At 36.9% G+C, this 21,092-nt stretch overlaps 1 protein-coding gene across 5 annotated transcripts in view; it reads right to left on the bottom strand.

The window, feature by feature from the left end:
* The window catches only part of LOC117321584 (retrograde protein of 51 kDa-like), a 28,213-nt gene extending 9,666 nt beyond the window's left edge, over positions 1-18,547 (bottom strand). The window contains exons 1-8 of one of the 5 annotated variants that reach the window (XM_033876048.1): positions 17,857-18,547; positions 7,075-7,261; positions 6,490-6,585; positions 6,098-6,262; positions 5,811-5,936; positions 5,316-5,536; positions 4,084-4,166; positions 842-1,090 (exon numbers count right to left, since the gene is read on the bottom strand). In XM_033876048.1, the coding sequence (XP_033731939.1) occupies positions 842-1,090; positions 4,084-4,166; positions 5,316-5,536; positions 5,811-5,936; positions 6,098-6,262; positions 6,490-6,585; positions 7,075-7,261; positions 17,857-18,359 (1,630 nt within the window). In that variant the 5' untranslated portion in view covers positions 18,360-18,547. Of the gene's footprint in view, positions 1-841; positions 1,091-4,083; positions 4,167-5,315; positions 5,537-5,810; positions 5,937-6,097; positions 6,263-6,489; positions 6,586-7,074; positions 7,262-12,698; positions 13,238-17,856 lie in introns of those variants that run through there. The other 4 variants (XM_033876047.1, XM_033876049.1, XM_033876050.1 and 1 more) reach the window with 4 other exon arrangements.
* Between the last annotated feature and the right edge of the window lie 2,545 nt (positions 18,548-21,092).

Below are 21,092 nucleotides of genomic sequence, written 5' to 3'. Positions count from 1 at the left end.
TTCCTCTCTGTTCTGTCTGACATTCCTCAAATTCCATTAGTACATTCCTTACTCTTCTATCTGACATTCTTCAAAGTTTAGTTGTACATTCCTCACTCTTCTATCTGACATTCTTCACAGTTCAGTTGTACATTCTTCACAGTTCAGTTGTACATTCCTCACTACTCTATCGTACATTCTTTACAGTTCAGTTGTACATTCCTCACTCTTCTATCTGACATTCTTTACAGTTCAGTTGTAATTTCTCACTGCTCTATCGTATATTCATCACAGTTCTTTCCTTCCTCGTAGTTCATTCGTACATTCACAATTACAATGTTAATTTCTCAGTTATGCTTTAATTATGCATAATCTTTGCCACATTTAACATTTATCACATTATTTGCTCATATTGTTCACAGTTTTGAATGTGCATTCCAGATGCATTCATCTTGTAGTTTGCAATATAATTCCCTGTAAGTTAAGCATTCCCCAATACTAACCTATTCACCCAGAGTTTTACTCTATTTTCACTTTCGTCTGTGCTTTCCTAAAAATATGAATCCTGCTTGACATGATATTTATAGAATAAACTTATGGCAACTACTAACAGACTCACAGTTTTACTTGATTTTATACCAATATTACATGATTAATGTTAAAATAGTATGTCGTGTATGTTGAATACCATTTGAGCACTTTGATTGGATTGCACGACCGTGAGGTTGTTGGGGAATCCCTTAATGATGATGTAATCGCGATACAAGTCCATAATGTCACAGTCTTTACGTTAGTAATGTAATTTATGATATTATCATGTAGATACATCTATGAACGATGTATCTGTGCAATAGTACTTCACCTGAGGAGCTCATTTGCATTTGAACCCCATCTTCAAATCCCATGCCTCCACTAAATCCACTTCCACTGCTTCCACTAAATCCACTTCCACTGCCTCCACCAAATCCACCTCCACTGCCTCCACCAAATCCACTTCCGCTGCCTCCACCAAATCCACTTCCACTGCCTCCACCAAATCCACTTCCACTGCCTCCACCAAAGCCTCCTCCGCTCATGCTGCTCGAGGAACTTTGGTTGATGTATCCCATTGCTTTGTTTAGAAGAAACGTTTTTGATTTCACGATGTTTCATAACTATTTGCTGTATTTTCTCTCTGTATAGTTTCTACAGCTATATGTTTCTTAGATTTCTTTCAAATAAATTATTACATTCAACTGATAAGGTTCATGCCGTCTTCTATGGTCCAGGCACCGTCAGCACTGCCATGCTATACCCAATAAGCGATGATGCTACAAAGCGTAGAGACAACTGGTTTATAATATCACCAGTCCTCTCTAGAATGCTAATGAAATGGTACCGGATCCCGGGACCCATTAGTGCAGTAATGTACTCACGTTTTAAGCAGCGTTCAGGTAGGCACGTCAGGATGAAAGAGGTCGCTCCCCGTCACCTCACGGGATTATATACGAGAACTCACCTCCATAAACTGGTTGCCTCCCTTTGTGCGTTTGTTAACAGTCCGATAATTATTCAGTTTATTTCAAATTATGTACAAAATTTATTCAGAGCTCTTAATCAACTCTTATCAATGATATCATATCAATGCAGAATCGAAGAATTTGCGCGTTATCAATATCAATGCGAGCGAGGTGTTTCAGAAAGTGTACGTTTTACTACAAGGTTTGTATGATATCCATTCGGATTTTTTTCGGTAACGATCTTGCTCTGAAAAGTTATATCAAACATGACGAATGATGTCCGTATTACGGATTTTCGTAGTTTGCTTGGCCGTAGTTGTTAAGGTTGTCAGTTTCCTTTACATTGCATTCTTGGTGATATCGTTGAAGGATGGTTGGCGTAGCTGTCTAATAACGCCCGTCTCCTCAGCTTGCATCGATATCCGAAGCCATTCCATTAGTTCAGCCATGACTGCCACTATGATTTCAAGCTTTCATGTCATTTGAAAACATGCTAAAAGATTGTATATGATAGTATGCCAGCTCGGTATAATAGGCAATTCTACTTCCAAGCAATATGTCAAAGTCATTCCATTTAGTAGGCATATTGTGTCGGTCCGGAGCGTTCTCCAAACCTTTGTTGATGGGATACATAACGTAATTTGTTAGTGAAATCTCTCATTCACACTCACACTCCCCTATAACATGTGGGGTACAACAAATAGCATTCCTTCTATAACTTTATGAAGCATTGTGATGAGTTATCTTGTAGTAAAATCAAACGTTGCAATGAGCAATAAAGCAATGTGTTGAAGTCTAAGGCATATATCATAAACTAATGCGTATTAAAAGGCTCAATTATATATGTACTGCTGTGTCTTTCTAATTGATAGCCCACTTACGGAGAGATAAAGCTATTTCTTTGGGTGTGTTTGTATGTAATAGTGATTGAAAATAGTTTCCGCAATATGGATGATATTGCTTCAACATGAAAGGCATTCAATTTATATCGTGTCATATCCATTAAATTTTAATTGGTTTTTATATGTTGATTATTATTTCACCATACAAAACCATTCGGAGAGTTGATATGAATACATTTAGTTACATGTTCGTTACATTATCTGACAGATATAGAACAGTACAACCTCGTCATTCCGGAACTCACCAAACTGATGTTGATTTCCAAAAAATGATTCATTGTGATGGAAAGCAGAGCACAGGATATGATGAGGCTATACTGTTTAAATGCATGCCCTTTCCCGTTTTATAATACTTTTGTGGGTTAGTAGAGACCATAGGACAACTTGACATTCATGTTAGTTTCGAGTACAATGGCTAAGCTATCACACACGTGAACATGTGAAATAAAGGTTTCCCAGGTAAAATGAACAAAATGAAAACAGAAAAAATAAATATGTGTTTAAGTTAGAAAAATAAATAAATTCGAGAATAAATAAAAAAGATTCAAATGATCATCAAAGGAAATTCAAAAACAACATAAGACTAAACGACTTTTTAAATGTTTGATATAGATTGGTATCCAATATCAATTTTTGATATAGATTCTTATCTAATATAAATGTTAGAATACCTAAATATAAATGTTTATGAACCTAACAAACGAATGTGCATTATGAGTATGCATTTAAACTGAGAAACCTTGAACAACACACACAAAACAATACACATACATACAGAAAATAGTAGGCGTCGAAGGCAAAAATTGCCATCACCTTGAATTTGTTTCTCAGCCAGTATTTCCTGAATTATTATTGGTGCTTATTTTTTTCAAGATTTCAATGGCATTTGAAATGAAGCTGATGATAACGCCTGTATTTTTAAATACAATCAGATTTCATTGACAAAATGACTGAAGTAAAATTCTTTTTTTATACCACAACTAACAACCAAAATAATTCAAGAAATGAAGCCAGTCGTTTTCAACAAAATATGAATATTCCCAAAATGGTCGTAAACGTGTTAAATTCAAACCGTCAGCCACCAAATCATGCTTTACGGCACATCTCGGGAACTTCGTTATTTTGCTAAAAGGAAACAACTTTGAAATTGCAGCTGCTTGCTACCATATGTTAGCTGAACAATTATAGCATACATAATAATGCATTTTGCGTGTGACCACGATTTTATTTTCAAGATATACTAATAAATGTATAAGCAACAAACAATGCCAAAAATGCAATATATCAAGTATGCATAACTGTGTATTGCTCTGCACTTCCCCTTAATGTTCAACATTACAATTTCACCAGTCCTTGTCACTATCGATTGGTATCCTAAAGGGTACTCTAGCATGCTTTTGCCAATAATGACGCCTGTGTCCCACTATAAATGCAACTGTAAGCAATGTCTCTGGACGTATCATCAACAGTAAATGATTATGTAAGTGAATAAAAGTCTACTAGTATCACATAGAGATGTGTGTCGTAGGCAAGGAAAAAAGGCACAATAATATAACACAGGCATAATATGGAAACTGTTCACTAGAGAAGTTAATCGGACTACAATTTTCTGTATGCATTCATATGTTATATATATGCTTATGTATACATATAAGTCTTCAAGACGCCACAGAGACTACGTTAAAGTGTATTTGACTACTAACTGCTGCTGGTTTGGACAAGGTCGTTCAGCTTGTCTGCTCCAGGGCTCCTGGCGCCGGATGAGTTGGTAACAAATCGATCCATACTGAAAACAAACACACGTACAAACGTCAATGTGTTAATATTAATTTCCAAATCACAAAAGCATGAACCATGATGTTCAAAGTTGGACTTTGATCCCACGTGCGTTTTAAACCCCAAAAAATAAATTCTTACTGTTGTTTTAGATATATTGATTCGGTGATTTTTTCAACTACAATTATTTTGTGCAACCCTAACATTGCTAGCAAAGCTCAGTTACTTTCACTGTTGATATAAGATACAAGCAAAAAAAAACATACCAATATCATTTTCAATTAATAAAGCATCCATCGTAAAGACTCGTACAACTTTAAAACAACAAGGTATGACGGTCTAACAGTATACTGTTACGGTCTGTATTCCGCTATGACCATCCATCAGTATACTGTTTATATACAGGTGTGTACGTCCTTCAATTGATGAAGACACTTCAGAAAAGACAAATATCACACAAAACAACCCGGACTTACAAACCTGTATAAAAACACAGTTTAAAGCATTTGCGTGTCAGTTTGTTATTTCCTGCTCAAAACATCGCCCGATTAGTTGATTATAAAATCACAATTTCTCACCCAGAACTAAAGCAGTTTCAGTTTTGTCACTACGCTGGTTCGCAGTGATTTGACTCAACTTGTTCGTAATATTTTGGACGTAGAGGTGACTGTCATTGTAAATAAGTCGTTTACCTATCCATGCATTCTTTAATGAATTTTACAAACAATAATCATATTAGAACAAATGTGCACTGACAAGGAAAAATATATGACAGGCACTTTTTTGATAATGTTCTTTGCAAATTCATAGTACTTGTGAGTGCACGGAAAACAATGATTACAGAAAGAAGCTATCTTTTTCTTTCTACTCAATATAAATATTAGGAATTATGGAAAGCATCAATTAGCTATATAGTATATAAAAAACAAACTTCTACAGCAGAAAAAAAATCGTTTCATAGACAGTTCAAGAACTACGACTTAAAATAGCAAAGCATCAGAGTCAGTTAATGATTTATTTGATATTCTAATATACCATATGAGAAGCAAACACGTCAGACATTGACGTTTATTTATTCTCACCAAAACAATGAGGACTATTATTAACATGGTACCATAACTATTGCTGTCTACCCTGTAAGAATGTAAGGACTATGTACCTGTCTTCCTCGCCTTCCAACAGTCTCCTATAAGTGGAAATCTCCGTTTCTAAGGTCATCTTAACGTCCTGTAGGTCTTCGAATCTCTCCAGGAGTTCATTCAGCTGCTGTTGAAGTGTCGCAATATCCTTCAAATGTTGTCTCTTTTCCTCCTCCCAGCTATCAGTTGCATCTGCGAAGGCATCTGTCAGTCCATTTCTTTCATGCGTTAATGCCAGCACCTAAAACAAAGAGAGGAAAGGAATGTTGAGAGCCTGTTATAGTATGCCAAGCCATTTAGAATAGCCATTCCTTGTACGTATCCAAACAGTGTTAGATTTATGTTCAACTTTACTACAAGTATGCGTTGTAAACCAGTACCTGATTGACATTTATCTAACAAAAACACGTATATGCTCAATGTCTTAATGTAGATAAGTTGTATTTCTTTAATAAAATGGCTGTTTGGTGACATATGTACAAAGTTTTAACTTTACTAAAACTACAATTGCTTACCTTGGCATTCAACTCGGCAATAAGTGGTCCTTGATCGACATTCTTGCTCTTCAGTCTTTCGATTTCTGACTGGAGTTTCACCAGATTAGCATTGTCTTTCATCTGGCCAGCGTTCATTTGTCGCATCTGAATGTCAAAAAAGCAATGAATTCTGAAGAAATATTAACTATGATAATGTAAAATAAATATGCCCTTCCTATCAAAGACCATTTATCAGTATCCATTGGGTGTCTTGGGTAATAAAGGAATTATTACAAAATACTGAAATAAGAAAATAGTAAAAGTACCTGGCTATCGAATCTCGTCTGGTACTCGGCTTTGATTTTGGTGAGTTCAGCATCATTGTCTTCTTGCAATTGCTTGATGCATGAGGTTATCTCGCCCTTCCATAAGTTCTTAATGTCTAACTGTCCGACATCTGTATTCAGGCATTTCTTCAGCTCATCAATTTCCTGTAAACGTGTAATATTATGGATACTATGACAATTGCATCAACTAAGTCGTAGAACGACCTACAAACTTGAAATAAATATCATATGGTCAGTTACAAAAAATATCTGGTTACTTTTTCTCACCTTGATTCGCAAACAGCAAACATCAAAAGTAACATTAATCAGTTCTTGTTTCTTCATGTATTTTGAATGTATTCTCATATACATTGTCCAAGGAGAAAGTTTACCTTTTCTAAAATTGCAATAGTGAAGTCGCGCTCATCCATCGCAAGGTTCAATGCCATCTCCGTCTCGATTCGCTGCTTACACTCATCCTCAAGGTTCTGAAGCGGAAAAGAAAGAGTATAGCTTCCTTGCTTCTCAATTATATTATGCTGATCGTAATATTAGTCAATGAAAATTTACTATTTGTTCAATTAATTCCGATCCCTTCAAAACAAAGATATTAAAAGTAAATAAGAGGACACTTTACAAAGAAAAGAAACTGTAGAATAGATAGAGGAGATTGTCTTCATTTCACGAGGGGCTAATATTTTGATGTTTTTCAGGAGTGCACAGCACGAGTGAAATGTATTTGGTATTACTGAAGATACTGTTAGATATTCTTTTTATTACATTGTAATAGCAAAATGTACCGTATAAGCTTTTAATTCTTCCAGTTGTCGATTGTTAGCAGTATTTTGATTGGTCAAATCAGAAAAAGTGATAATCTTCACAAGTAAAAAATATATCTTTTATAAAATGAATATTTTTCGATATTTCAACGGTAAAATGTAATAAATTGATATATCTGTAAATTCCATATAACATACAACTCTACAATCCGCAACATTTTGTTTGAATTCTTCTATGATTAACTTGAGACGTTTGATTTCGTCCTCGTGCGTGCCAATTGTTCGTCTGAGTGTGGCGTTCTCCCCTTCCATATCCCCCATTTGTGTGTTCAAGCGCTCGATCTGCTTAATACGGGCCGCTATGTCTCCTTCCTGAGTTTCATTCCTGGAATAAAATATATAAAAAAAACTGTAACACAAGCTATTATACATACATTAACAGCCAGCAGACTACCTTATATCAGATTACAAATGTCTTATGCGGTCATATCACCATGAACAGCATGACAATTGTAAATCACTTACCGGTCAGACATGTTTCTAAATAAACATCACGTTTAACCTGATTATGTTTTTCGTTAGGTATTTCTGAATTGAGATCACGATGATCATAATGAGACAACAAGGGATAATAGTAATTGTCTCCATCGGAAGGTTTTCAAGATTATGTCCAGGTCAAGTGCTCTCAAATCCAAGTACTGTAAAATAATTATAAAGCATTGCCGCATTGCATTCCATCAAGAATGTTGGGGTTTTTATTTACTAATTTTCTTATTTTGCGCGTTTATTTTTTCTCTTCGAATCCTTATTTTTGGAATCCTTAGCAAACGACATACAGATGTGTAAGTGATACCTCAACAGTAAACTGTGCAAATATTTAAAATCACATCTGCTAAAATAAACATGATTAGAACCCTACATTCTCCGTTCAACCAGAATGTAATTGTGGGTGGTGGGCTTTGGGACATTGCAGTATGTCACTCTTGCAGTTGACATGTTATTGTCATAAATCATAAGTAGAGTATTATATATTACCTCCTCTCCCCAAAATGGTAGTTTGACAAAAATAAATAAATAATCATCCAGCCATTGAAAAGGCAACCTGTTATTCAAGTTATAGCTTTCAGCATGATGCCACAAATGAATGACGTCTGTACATATGTCAGGTATGACGAAGGTAGTATAAATTGTTTTGTAGACGATCCAATGAAAAACCTTATTAGCATGATATCTTAACCGGCTAACGTAGCATGCCTCTTAATACAGCAAACCATTTAGTAATCCGACATTTCTAAATATTTTTTTCATACTGCCCTTACTAAGGTTTTATAACAAGGAAACGTTCGTCATCTCTCAAATCGATTGATCACTCCCGTTTTATCAAATAAATCTAAGTACACTTCACTTTCGGTGACAAGACTAGTTTGGCCTGAAGAGTGAGGCGATTGAAAACGCTCCATCGATCAAATCTTGTAAGCTCCTCCTTCATGACTCACTGCCGGTAATTATATATGTAATAGGGAAAAGCATTATATAGAGAGAGAGGATATTGAATGGTTTCCTGATTAATATAACATATATTTCACAAGTATGACAGAATATCGAAGCATGAGTGAAAAATATCTAAATATTCTGTCATACGAGTGAAATATATGTTATATTTAGCGGGAAACCATTCAATTTTCTTTTTATTGCATTTTATCTACTTAAAAACAAAAGTAAAAACATCGAAAAATTAATAGTCAAAAAGGGCGGGAATCAGTAATGACGTCATCTCTTTGTGACGTTACTCCACGCCAACTGACGGCGCCATTTTGAAAGGACTGATCAACGCAATTTAAGCGTTTTCTGCTATTATCGGAGAATCTGTGCATGAATAACTAACGTCAAGTTTTACTAGTTTGATAAATTTCTATATTTCACTGGCAGAAATGCAATTAATTTATATATACGGGTGCCGTAGATCGTGAGTTCGAGGCCCGGTCAGGGCACGAGTCAAAAAGTTGTCTTCCTTCGTCATTTGTGTTTCTAAGCTATATATCTATTTATAAGCGCAATGTATCATATACACTATGTGTTGGTGATCCGAAGATATAGATTTGGATTTCCTGTCGTAGTTACCGAGAGAAATATATATAATATATGTACAATTCGTATCCATGTATGTAAATACATTGTGATCCGGGTATTCATATATCATCTTATAGACGACTTCCACAATTATCATGTCAGGGTACCGGGCCGACCATCACTGCGCCATTGAAACGTTCTTTTTAAGAACGCCGATGTGGCGCAACGGTATAGGATGCGGATATTTCTGGCTAGGCGATTGGGTGCCGTAGATCGTGAGTTCAAGGCCCGGTCAGGGCACGAGTCAAAAAGTTGTCTTCCTTTGTCATTTGTGTTTCTAAGCTATATATATGGAGAATACATGGTCATTGTCTTAAAATATAAGCTGTATTTTGGCGAGGGTAAAGAAAGACAAAAGTGGCGAGCCACTTTGTGTCTTTCTGTCCCGAGCCAAAAATACAGCTTATATTTTAAGACACTGACCATGTATTCTATTTATCCTGCAACAGTCATAAAAATAATCATCAAAAATAATCATCAAAAATAATCATTTTGAAGTCAAACGGTGTCAAAAAAGATAGAAATATGTTCGCCTTTTAAACATTGTTTCACTTTGAAATAGGTCAGTCGAACTGACGCACGTGCTAAGATTCCAAAATACAGCTGTTTTCCGTCACTGCCGTATACAGCAAAAATATATATGGTGGGTGTATTACGACAATGCGGTTGCAGTTGCAGGATAAATATATTTATATAATTGTGAAGTAGTAATAACGACAGAACAGACAAGTAAATTGTCGAATTTTCGAGGCAATCTGCCCATTTATCAAGACACAGGTAAATTACAAACGATCACATATAGACGTGATATAGAATACTGTCACCACATGGCGTATATTCACAATAAACTAAAACTAAAGTAGGAACAGTACTGCATGTCTATACTCTATCAACATACTGGCCGTTCAAGACATTTAGAGAAATGTAGATGTCATGCAGATTATGACTTTAACAAATTTTCATTCTGTGGTTTGACATCTATTTTTACCTCCTATGACTGGTAAATCCTATCTACTCGTCCTTGTCTGCCCTTTGGTGTTGGCATTGTAGAAAATGTCTCATACAATGTATACACTGTGAATCGCTTGTATAAAGTCGGATAGTCCAAACCTAATTACATATGCATGATAGTTTCGCATCTGATACTAGCATGACATTATAATTATGGTTGTACATTTCAAACTATAGATGAATTATTCAAAATGATTAAGACAGACATTCTTGATCAAATTAAACATTAAATACAATAGTTAATCTGCCAAGTACTTATTTTCCTATCAGAAAACGTCAGCAAGCGTGACAGAACAGGTCTGTGTATGAATGAAGATATAGGGTATTCACAACTACCATTGCTCGATGTGACTATTGATAGTTTAAGTATTAGTATAACAACAATGTGTTCAATTTCCAGAACTTGCACTGATATGTTAGGTAAATACTCCTTACCTAAACCAAAGGTCTGAAGATCATCCAGGTTTAATTGGTGTGGTTGTGTACTGCCCTGGTACTTCTATAAATTTGTTTACACTGAGTCCTGCTGTTATTTACTACCTGTTTCTCAGCACAATAGCGAATATTAAACATTCACTCACCCGAACATTTTGTAGAACGTTATTAAATTGAGAATACTTTCTCAACTATAATCTCCTTTGAATTGAATAATTTCAGTTATGAAGAAAATAGAGTGAAGCAATCATCTCGCATTCCATAAATTATACTAATGAGAAAACCAAAAATAAAATACTGCACGCATGTATACATTAAATAAATATAAGTAACGAATACTTATTGCTATAATAGTTACTGTTCCAGATTTGTTAGTATGAATTTCCTAAATATTTGTCACGAAGGGTCGATCCCCCGTCTCCCTAACATAACGTTTGAAATATCACACCTTACATCATCCAAGGGAAAAGATTAGATATTTCATATGTTGTATTTTAAGACACGATTAAAACACATCGTTTTGATTGTCCTTGGTTGAGTAGATTTATATACTCTTCTTTGATAACAATGCAATTGTGATGTACTACAATGATAACTTCCATTTTCAATGATTTATTAAGGAACTGAACAAGTGCAGACCAAATGTTATTGTAATCCGAACAGTCTTAGATAACCCTTTTTTCATAATTACTGTAATTATACGTAACGTCTTAGCTTTAAAACGTAGTATGTTTATCTTAATCAGGTATGCATTATGCTGACGACATGCAAATATTGCATGCTTATATTCCATCGCAATCTAATCACGTGTGAATGGTGTTGGTATTACATGTACCCTGAACATAAGGGACATCATTAACAATACTGCAGTGGTTTCTTTAGCTGACTTGCTTACTATGTACTGACTCTTCATTTAACACTTCTAAAAACCAACACTGGTCAATAGATTTATAAACATGCTACCAAGAGCTTCTACACGCTGTTTGTACCGAACGCCAGCACGTGCAACTTGACAAATTAGAATTGCGAAATTCGAATAGCAATAGTTTCACCATTTGGCATTTTATTGATATTCAATGGCAATATTCATTTTTGTTATCATTTATACATTGATTCAACATCACTGAAGTCCTTTTTTAAATTAAAGTTCTCTGGGTATGATTGATGACTATGTATAGTTAGCTTGAAGTAAAACTCCAAAAACTAAAATCATTGTTGAAATGGCAGATTGTAATGAAATGTTTTATAATGGTGTGAAGCATATAAGTCTCAGAGCGAGTAGTATAGAATGTTGAGAATGCTCCGATCAAACAGAAGTTGCCCTGTCCTGTTAGTACAGATAGGGTTTATGATGTCTGTCCGAAGATCAATACCAAGTTGTAGCGTGATGGCGCAGTGGATGATAGGCCTGCATTATGAATGTCTGTGTCTGAGCTATGCGGCATATTACCGTAATACTTACTACAATCCATACCCAGCAAAACTGTAAAGGATGACAGAATTGTAGGACATTGCAAGGTTGTAGTGTTTTTGCAGATACTACGGACATACTGTAAAACATTTACTGCCTCCTCCAGTATAAATTACATGAAAGCTTAATTCATTCATCAAGTATACTGCATCGATTGTATTGCTCAATATCCAATAAGAATATATAACACCGCTCAAATGTAAAACCCACTATTCCAAGATTTCCAAGTTAAAATGTAAATTGAAAAAAAGCAAATAGTAGTGGCAATATCAAAATGCATAAGAACATTCTGCTGTAATTTCAGGTCAAATTGCTCTTGTCTTAATCGACAGAATATGTAAATTATGATCATTGCGGCAGTGTATGCATATGATGATGCACCATACATTAACATTGTTGCCATGACAACACGTTTCCTTAAAAAGGGGGTGGAGCACCGCAGGTTGATGCAGACAACACTGAACTAAACGCAGCGATACTTAATCGGATCCCAAAAGGTAATACCAAAATCAAATCCAAGCAATTAATCAATTATTTCGAATTCTATCCAGCGAATGTTTTAGTTTTAGCTCACGATGGAGCCATGACAAATCACTGGTTGCGGCATGTTTATAATAATGTTAATCAGCTGGTATTGATCGGATCACAGAAGTCTACCAAGTCAGTGCTAACTTTTAGAGATACCAGTATCAATCAAAGGTCTTAACGATAGAATAAATGGCTTGACACCATTTGAATAATTCACCACTAAAATTTAATTCTGAAATAAACTTACCTCTTCTCTGCTGCTTCAACTATGTCTTCAAGAGTAGCTATTTTAGGTGCTAAATTTGACTTTTCAGTTTCTAAATCAGCAATAGCCTTTCTACATTCCTCCAACTCCTGTTCGTACAATTCCTTTATACCCGATACGTCGAAAATCTTCTTCTTACGTTCTTCCTCTAATTCGAAAGCAAGTGCCTTATTTTGGGCTTCTAGAAACTTGCTCGTTTCTATATGCTTGCCCAATCTCTTGTTTAAATCTTGAATTGCGGTTTTTTCCTTTGCCCGAGCGTCAAGTACCAAACTGACACCGGAGGTTGACATCTGCTTGGCAGCTCCTAATTGGTAACTTGTTGGGGGTAGTCCCATCATCATTCCCATGGAGGACCGGAATCCCCCTCCCGTGGAGTTACGGGCCATATTCCTCCCTCCGCCGCCAGAGATTCGGTTGATGACAGTGGTGTGAGTGCTCACATTTAGGGGACGTTTCTTCCTAAGTTCGGCCTTTCCGTCAGACATGTTGAATGATATTGCTAATGGAACTAATTAGAGAATAAAACTTTCCAAAAGCAGAAATATTCAAATCTTAGTACTCGGGCACGAATAAAGTTAGTAGTCTGATCACTTTTTTCTTGATACGCAAATGCCACAGTTCTTCCGACAAAGTGAAATCGACCCTTGTCCCCAACGTAGCTCGCTTTCACAGAACAGTTCCGCAATCCAACGCTCACTGCCGTTGCTTGCACGGCTCTCTGAACTATATAACAGCAGCGAAGCCAGCCAGGTGAAGCATCGTCTGCTAGTGCCAACGATATTGGTTTTCTTGTAAATAATTATTTATGTTCTGACTGACCTGACCTAACGGGAATCTCGTGCATTAGCATATGCCTACCCGTAGTAGGGGACATATGACTTACAGTAAACAACATATGACAGTACCCGTATAGTATGACAGGTAAGGAGGAGATAGGGATATAATAGTGAGACTAGCGACCCATCAACTACCCCCCCCCCCCCCTACACACACACATCCCCCCCCCCCCACCCCCACCCCACCCCCCCCCCCCCCCTCACCCTCACCTATAAAGTAGGGCTAAGTAAACTCTTTATAAGTTCCAAATAAAACCAATACAGCGGCTTCAGTGTCCTCAATGTAAGGCGTAGAAGAATCTGAGAAACCAATTTTTGTTTAAGCTTTGTTTTTGTTGTTTTTTCCTGTAAAGTTAGAGAATAGCTATCCCTACTTTGATACCAAGAGCAGTAGGTTTAAAGTAGATGTAAGTGGGACATCGATGATATCAGAGGTGGAAAATGGTTATACAGTGTATCAATCATACGAGCAGCAGGTGTGATACAGGGTATGGATGATATCGGCAAGATAAAGCTAGACTTTGTTGTTGCTGTTGTTGTGGTTGTTTTTGTTGTTGTTTATTATTTTTTTTTGGGGGGGGGGGGGTATTGTTGTTGGGTTTTTTCAAACTTTAGAAGCTGCTGGGAGTGAAGCCCTGTTGTACTTAAAGTTCTCATTTCTTGCATTTAGTCTACATGGCACATTTCTCATGAACGCATTATGGAGGCACGGTTCTGTTGAGGAATAACCCCCTATAGGTCTCCACATTTCTGGCCCTCAACAATCCATACAAACGCATTCCCCAATTGTCTTGAAATAATACCTTAACACTTCATATCTGTATGACATGTCTTTTTATATTACCAAAAGTTTGACATTACTTTGGTTGAGAGTTTTCAGTCAGTAAATGATAAACTCTTAGCCAAGAGTACATGAATGTAACATTAGAAACGTGTCTTTGCCATATTTCCTGGAGCTTAACCGCCATGATCATCATTTCGTTATCTTCTAGTTCGATTTCCAATTTTTTACTTATTCCTGTACCCTGGACGCCCACGATGTAGCTATTCTGGTTGTCATTAAAACCATGTGCTTTATGTTCATAGGGTCTCGCCACTTAAATAAATCTAGTTCTTTATCTCTTATCACTGTCATATTGAAGTTTAAACCAGATTGACCGCTGAATTGAATTTGAGATTTACGTTGCCGAAATGGCCTAAGGCGGTGAAAGCTTGGTCGCCCAATTAACACGGTAGTCAGATTTAACCGGGTCACACATAGAGTAAATCTAAATCTAACCTGAACTTCCATTACTAGTCCCTGAATACAAGGAAATGAGTTCAAACATAAAACATCAAGTTATCGACAGGGAAAATGCATATATATGTTTATTATCACATGATGACATTCGACTCTTTTAAACTTATTGCTTATTTTCTTCCACTTTCTCTGGTATATATCACAAGTTCATTCATGCATGTGGAAGTTTTTGTCATATCTTCTGTCGATGCCTTTCCTTTTATCTTGTATCAGATAACCCTGGCTGTTCTTGAACACCTTACACAAGTAACAATACGTCAGCACTCTCCAATAAAACATTCACGTCCTCGAGCTGCTCGTGTGGTGTGTGAAGGTGAGACGACCTGCCATGAAGGACACTACGTTTGGCTGCACAGGAGAAGAAACGTCACCAATGCAAGTCCGATGAGGCCTCGCTAGTGATAGAAAGCCTTGACTTTTTTTTTATCAAATTGTATAGCTGGTTGTCTGTGATGTTGCCTGATCAAATAACCAGTTGGCTGCGTGTCACGGCTGGTAAGCGGTGAGAGCAGTGTCGTAAATAAATTAAACAACTATATTTTACCAGACAGTTCACATGCTTTCGTACACTGAGACTATGAACCATTCATATATAATTTCTCGTTGGCATTTTGTGAATATTACTATTTTTCCATGCTATCGTATGAGAAGTATTACTGATAGTGAATAAGAAGACATACGTGTTGTAGTACAGCAATACGTGTTCAATTATGAAATATTAAATATGAACTGTAGTTGATACCACTAGTTTTTTGTACATTGAGCTCAGTAAAACGTTAACGAGTCCAGAACAATCTCATCCGAGAAAGGCTGTTTAAGAGAAGTGCATTCAAGCACATATCTGTGAAGCAGTTGTTTTATTTGTAGAAGACAGGGAGTACCTCTATCTAAATACGCGTAAAATAGTGTATCACAGAAAATACCTCTATCTAAATACGCGTAAAATAGTGTATGACAGAAAATACCTCTATCTAAATACGCGTAAAATAGTCAATCACAGAAAATACCTCTATCTAAATACGCGTAAAATAGTCAATCACAGAAAATACCTCTATCTAAAAACGGGTAAAATAGTCATCGCGTAAAATAGTGTATCACAGAAATAACTCTATCTAGTTACGCGTAAAATAGTCCATCACAGAAAATACCTATATGTAGATACGCGTAAACTAGTCTTGATCTAACATTATGAAGTTTCTAATATTTAAAAGCACACATGTAATGACTATCAAGTCTAGACACGTAAGCGTTACGATGTCTGTCTTTATATGGCTATAACCTTTAGTATTTACTTAACACGTATGAATCGCGACATTAACTGTACCTGTCCAATTGAAAAAGACGTCAATTCTGCTAAGTGCAAACATCAGATTGTCGTTCAAACATTGAAACCATCCCCCCCCCCCATCCCCCCCCCCCCCCCCCCCCCCCCCCAAAAAATAAAATAAAATAAATAAATAACACGCTACATTGAATGAAATAAAAATCACGTTTGTATGTTTTACGTTTCGATGGGTCCATAAGGTCTGGTTTGTGACGATCACTCTCGCAATTTACCAGACTACCCCTATTTCTATAAGCTGCTTAATCAGCTATTATTGTGTAGATAATACATACAGTAGTGTGATCCAAACTCATGGTATTGTTAGGTGTACTATGGCTATATTTAACCCTGGCCTCTGGTGTGCAGTGGGACGTGACCAAGTACCAACAACTTAAAGTCCTTTTACAGTGATATTACGTCGTCTCCCGACAAGTCACTCGAATATCTAGCGACAAAGTAGTAATAATTGTGCTGGTGGATATCATACGTCGCGTTGAGATGTAAATAGAAAAAAAAATAAAACGTATAAAATATTGGAACAAGTTAGAGTTCCCTTGGGTTTTTTGTGTTGCGGGAGATCCGAGGAAGCGTGGGTTTTAGAGGTTTATGTCCATGGGCTGACTTTAATTTTGACGGTTGAAAGGTTAATATTGATCGCAGAAAAAAATGCTGCACTTCATAGTGATCACAGTCTATGTCCGTAAGACACTAATGGTGATCATAGTGATACATACTCCACTTTGTTTCTGTCATTTACGTTAGAAATTTACAAGGGTTTTTACTTGTGTAATGCATTTATTACGATATACACACAGTGACGCTGTTCTGCTCCACATTAACATCTCAAAGAATTTAATAGAAAATTGAATAATGTTTAAGTTCCCATTGTCCCCCGATGAAGAGAATGAATTACTACATGTACACATTATGTATCTCAGGCACTCTCCGGTGCAGACACCTGTGCACCGATAGGCGTGGCCCTGAGGTATTTGTATACTAAATATAGAGATACGTGTACTACATCATACCGAAAAGGCTGTTTATTGGTGAATGTTTTAAAAACATGCATCCGTACACGTTCTTAGAACGTCAATCAAGAACAACAGTTAATTTTTCAACTCTTGTTTACCATTGATTAACATAACGTTTAACGTATCTCCAGTTTTATCTGATGCAATGGAAAACGATTGACATTGAAATAAATAAATAGCATTTCATTATTTGAACAAATGATTACAAAGTTGATAAATCTGGTAAGAAAACAGAGTTGAGGACGTCTTTGTAGAACACAGTAGTAGCAATGTAAACATGTCCTGTTTGTTAGATTAGCGGTAGGGTACTTAGGTTTTTTTGTGATGACGCGAGGTGTCGGACCGTGGCACAGTCAATGGGTTGTAAATTAATAATACCGCTACAAAACAGAACAAGCCTGCACATACAGCCATAAATCGATACAACACGCACTGTTGAAGTGTGACGGACAAAATACAAATCTACTTTAAAATACTTATAAATTATGCGACTGTCTCCTGATGTTACTATTCCGTGTTCTTAAAGATATAGACTAAGGGAAACCGAGGCATAGAAGGAACCCCCACAGCACAAACACAGATGACATCATGTAGTAATATAATCGTACATCAAACTTTAAAACAAATTAAAAGGAACATAACTTACAATTTATTGACATCGTTGACTTGGTCCTCCAGATTAGCGATGCGTGCGAATGATTCCGCCTTCTCCTTGATTGCGTTTTCCACCTTTTCCTTGTACGCTTCCAACTCCTGGAGACAATCTTTTTCTATGTCAGTACGGTCCAGATTCTTTTTCCCTCTTAGGATGTTCAGTTCCTCGAGAAGAATCTTGTTTTGGGCAACCAGAAACTTCTCCCTCTCCACTTTCTTAGCCAACTTCATGTTGCATTCTTGGAAAGCTTTCTTTTCCATCTGGTTTCGATCCTTCACTCCGCGAATGTGTTCGCTTGTTACTGAGCTTGCAGACCCTGCTGGCAATGTGATATTGCCTCCTCCCATGGACATCCTGGAAGACATGGAAAACGAGCCACCCCCTAAACCCGCGCCTCCCATGGACAAGCGTTGATGTGGTATACTTGTGGAGGTTCTGTTGATGACAATTCCCCTGTCATTGGATCCAAGCTTTACTGAACCTTTCTTCGACATTTTTATGCAAAATAAAGCTACTTAAACAAATAAACTTAAGTCCTCCTTAAAGAAATAAGGTGAAATCCGCCTTGTTTGAGAAACTGTCTCAAGAAAATTCCCAAAAAAGTTGGACCGATCCGCTGGTGACAGAACACACAGTAGCGACGCACACCGTTCAGTAGTCCCACCACACTGACGCTGGTGTGTATGAGTTTGCTGTCTATAAACCCAGTGGACCGCTCACGTAGGTAGAACGCCTATAGGCCACCACCCCATTGGCTGACGTTAAGTTTCTCACACTGACTTGATTTGCAAACTGCCCGGACAAGAAATGTTTGCAAATCGTACCCATACAGGCTTTACAGCTTTAATATAACGAAACCTTGCTATTTCTGTGCATGTTTGTGGTGTATATGTACCACATAGATTAGCTGTTACAGTCGGTAGTTGTACTAGGGCTTGTGTCAACCTGCTGTTAAAGGGACCGACATTACCAAATGTAGTAATGTACACTGTGCGTATATGGCTGTACGTAGTTTAACTGTATATGTTCAAATCACATATACGCTTATGGATTGTGCATCAATATTTTATAAAGGTTATTCCAATAAGTAAGACAATGAGATATTTCAGACAACGTGTAAACATTGTGTATCTTTGCCTAAACTTAAAATATCGTTCATGTAAATTCGTTATTACGCAATGCCGAGTCGGCGAGGTGAACTCTAGTTAATTTTTGTACAATCGGAATAGATTCGTGTTTGGATGTTACATTTGTTTTTAAATCAAACAAATCCCGGTCCCAACTTCTCAGTGACGGGGTCGATATTTGAGCTTGATGCAGTGCTACAGCTTCAGCTCGGGCCAGTCTCCTCGATGATGCAGCCTATATATTGTACAACACAGGCAGTGGCTTAACACGATCGATCGTATTGTGTACTGTTAACATCACTATAGCTATGTCACACTCTTCGTTTGGTCACCAGTGTGGTTCTAACAGAACATCAATATGGTTCTAACAGTACATCAGTATGGTCCTAACGGTACATAAGTATATCCTAACATAACATCAGTATGGTCCTAACGGTACATAAGTATATCCTAACATAACATCAGTATGGTCCTAACGGTACATAAGTATGGTCCTAACAGTACATCAGTATGGTCCTAACGGTACATCAGTATGGTCCTAACAGTACATCAGTATGGTCCTAACGGTACATAAGTATATCCTAACATAACATCAGTATGGTCCTAACGGTACATAAGTATGGTCCTAACAGTACATCAGTATGGTCCTAACAGTACATCAGTATGGTCCTAACGGTACATAAGTATATCCTAACATAACATCAGTATGGTCCTAACGGTACATAAGTATGGTCCTAACAGTACATCAGTATGGTCCTAACGGTACATCAGTATGGTCCTAACAGTACATCAGTATGGTCCTAACGGTACATCAGTATGGTCCTAACAGTACATAAGTATATACTAACATCACATCAGTATATACTAACATCACATCAGTATATACTAACATCACATCAGTATATACTAACATCACATCAGTATATACTAATATCACATCAGTATATACTAACATCACATCAGTATGTTCTAGGCCAGTAAGTATGGTGTGGCCATCGATACATGTCTACCCGTAACCATAGACATCCGTACGGCTACCTGTAGCTATCAATATGTGTCTACTCGTAACCATAGTTACTTGTCTACCTGTAGCTATCAATATGTGTCTACTCGTAACCATAGTTACTTGTCTACCTGTAGCTATCGATATGTGTCTACTCGAAACCATAGTTACTTGTCTACCTGTAGCTATCGATATGTGTCTACTCGAAACCATAGTTACTTGTCTGTCTGTAGCTATCAATATGTGTCTACTCGTAGCCATAGTTACTTGTCTACCTGTAGCTATCAATATGTGTCTACTCGTAACCATAGTTACTTGTCTACCTGTAGCTATCGATATGTGTCTACTCGAAACCATAGTTACTTGTCTATCTGTAGCTATCAATATGTGTCTACTCGTAGCCATAGTTACTTGTCTACCTGTAGCTATCAATATGTGTCTACTCGTAACCATAGTTACTTGTCTACCTGTAGCTATCGATATGTGTCTACTCGAAACCATAGTTACTTGTCTATCTGTAGCTATCAATATGTGTCTACTCGTAGCCATAGTTACTTGTCTACCTGTAGCTATCAATATGTGTCTACTCGTAACCATAGTTACTTGTCTACCTGTAGCTATCGATACATGTCTACTCGTAACCATAGTTACTTGTCTTCCTGAAGCTCTCGATGATTGTCAACCTGTTACCATACTTACTGTTTTGTGGATGTTATTATAATATTTATCCAATCCATGGGTTGCGGATACATTAAACTAGAAATGGAGACATTTAACTTAAATTGACGGACCTAATAGCTGCCGGGCTACCAGAATATAATGGTCTCCTGTGAACAATACCTTAACCGGTTTGAACATCAAAGGTCGCTCTAGTGAATACACTGTAACCTTCATTTGAACTTTTCTATTACTTGTCGGATTGCGTATTGTTAGTTGTCAGTGTAGCGATCAGGACCGAGATCAGATCAGACCTTACTCGGTGATTAAATCAATATCTTCACTAGTTTAAAGATTATGTTAACCTTGCTCATGGTAAACAAATAATGTATTTCTATGTTAACATCCAAGAGACTCCGATGGAACTGGCTATAGGGTTC

The sequence above is a fragment of the Pecten maximus genome, chromosome 2 (genome assembly GCF_902652985.1).
Source record: "Pecten maximus chromosome 2, xPecMax1.1, whole genome shotgun sequence".
In the NCBI taxonomy this organism is placed as follows: domain Eukaryota; kingdom Metazoa; phylum Mollusca; class Bivalvia; order Pectinida; family Pectinidae; genus Pecten; species Pecten maximus.
The sequence above is the reverse complement of the archived record's forward strand: the minus strand, read 5'-3'. Positions and strand labels throughout refer to the sequence as shown.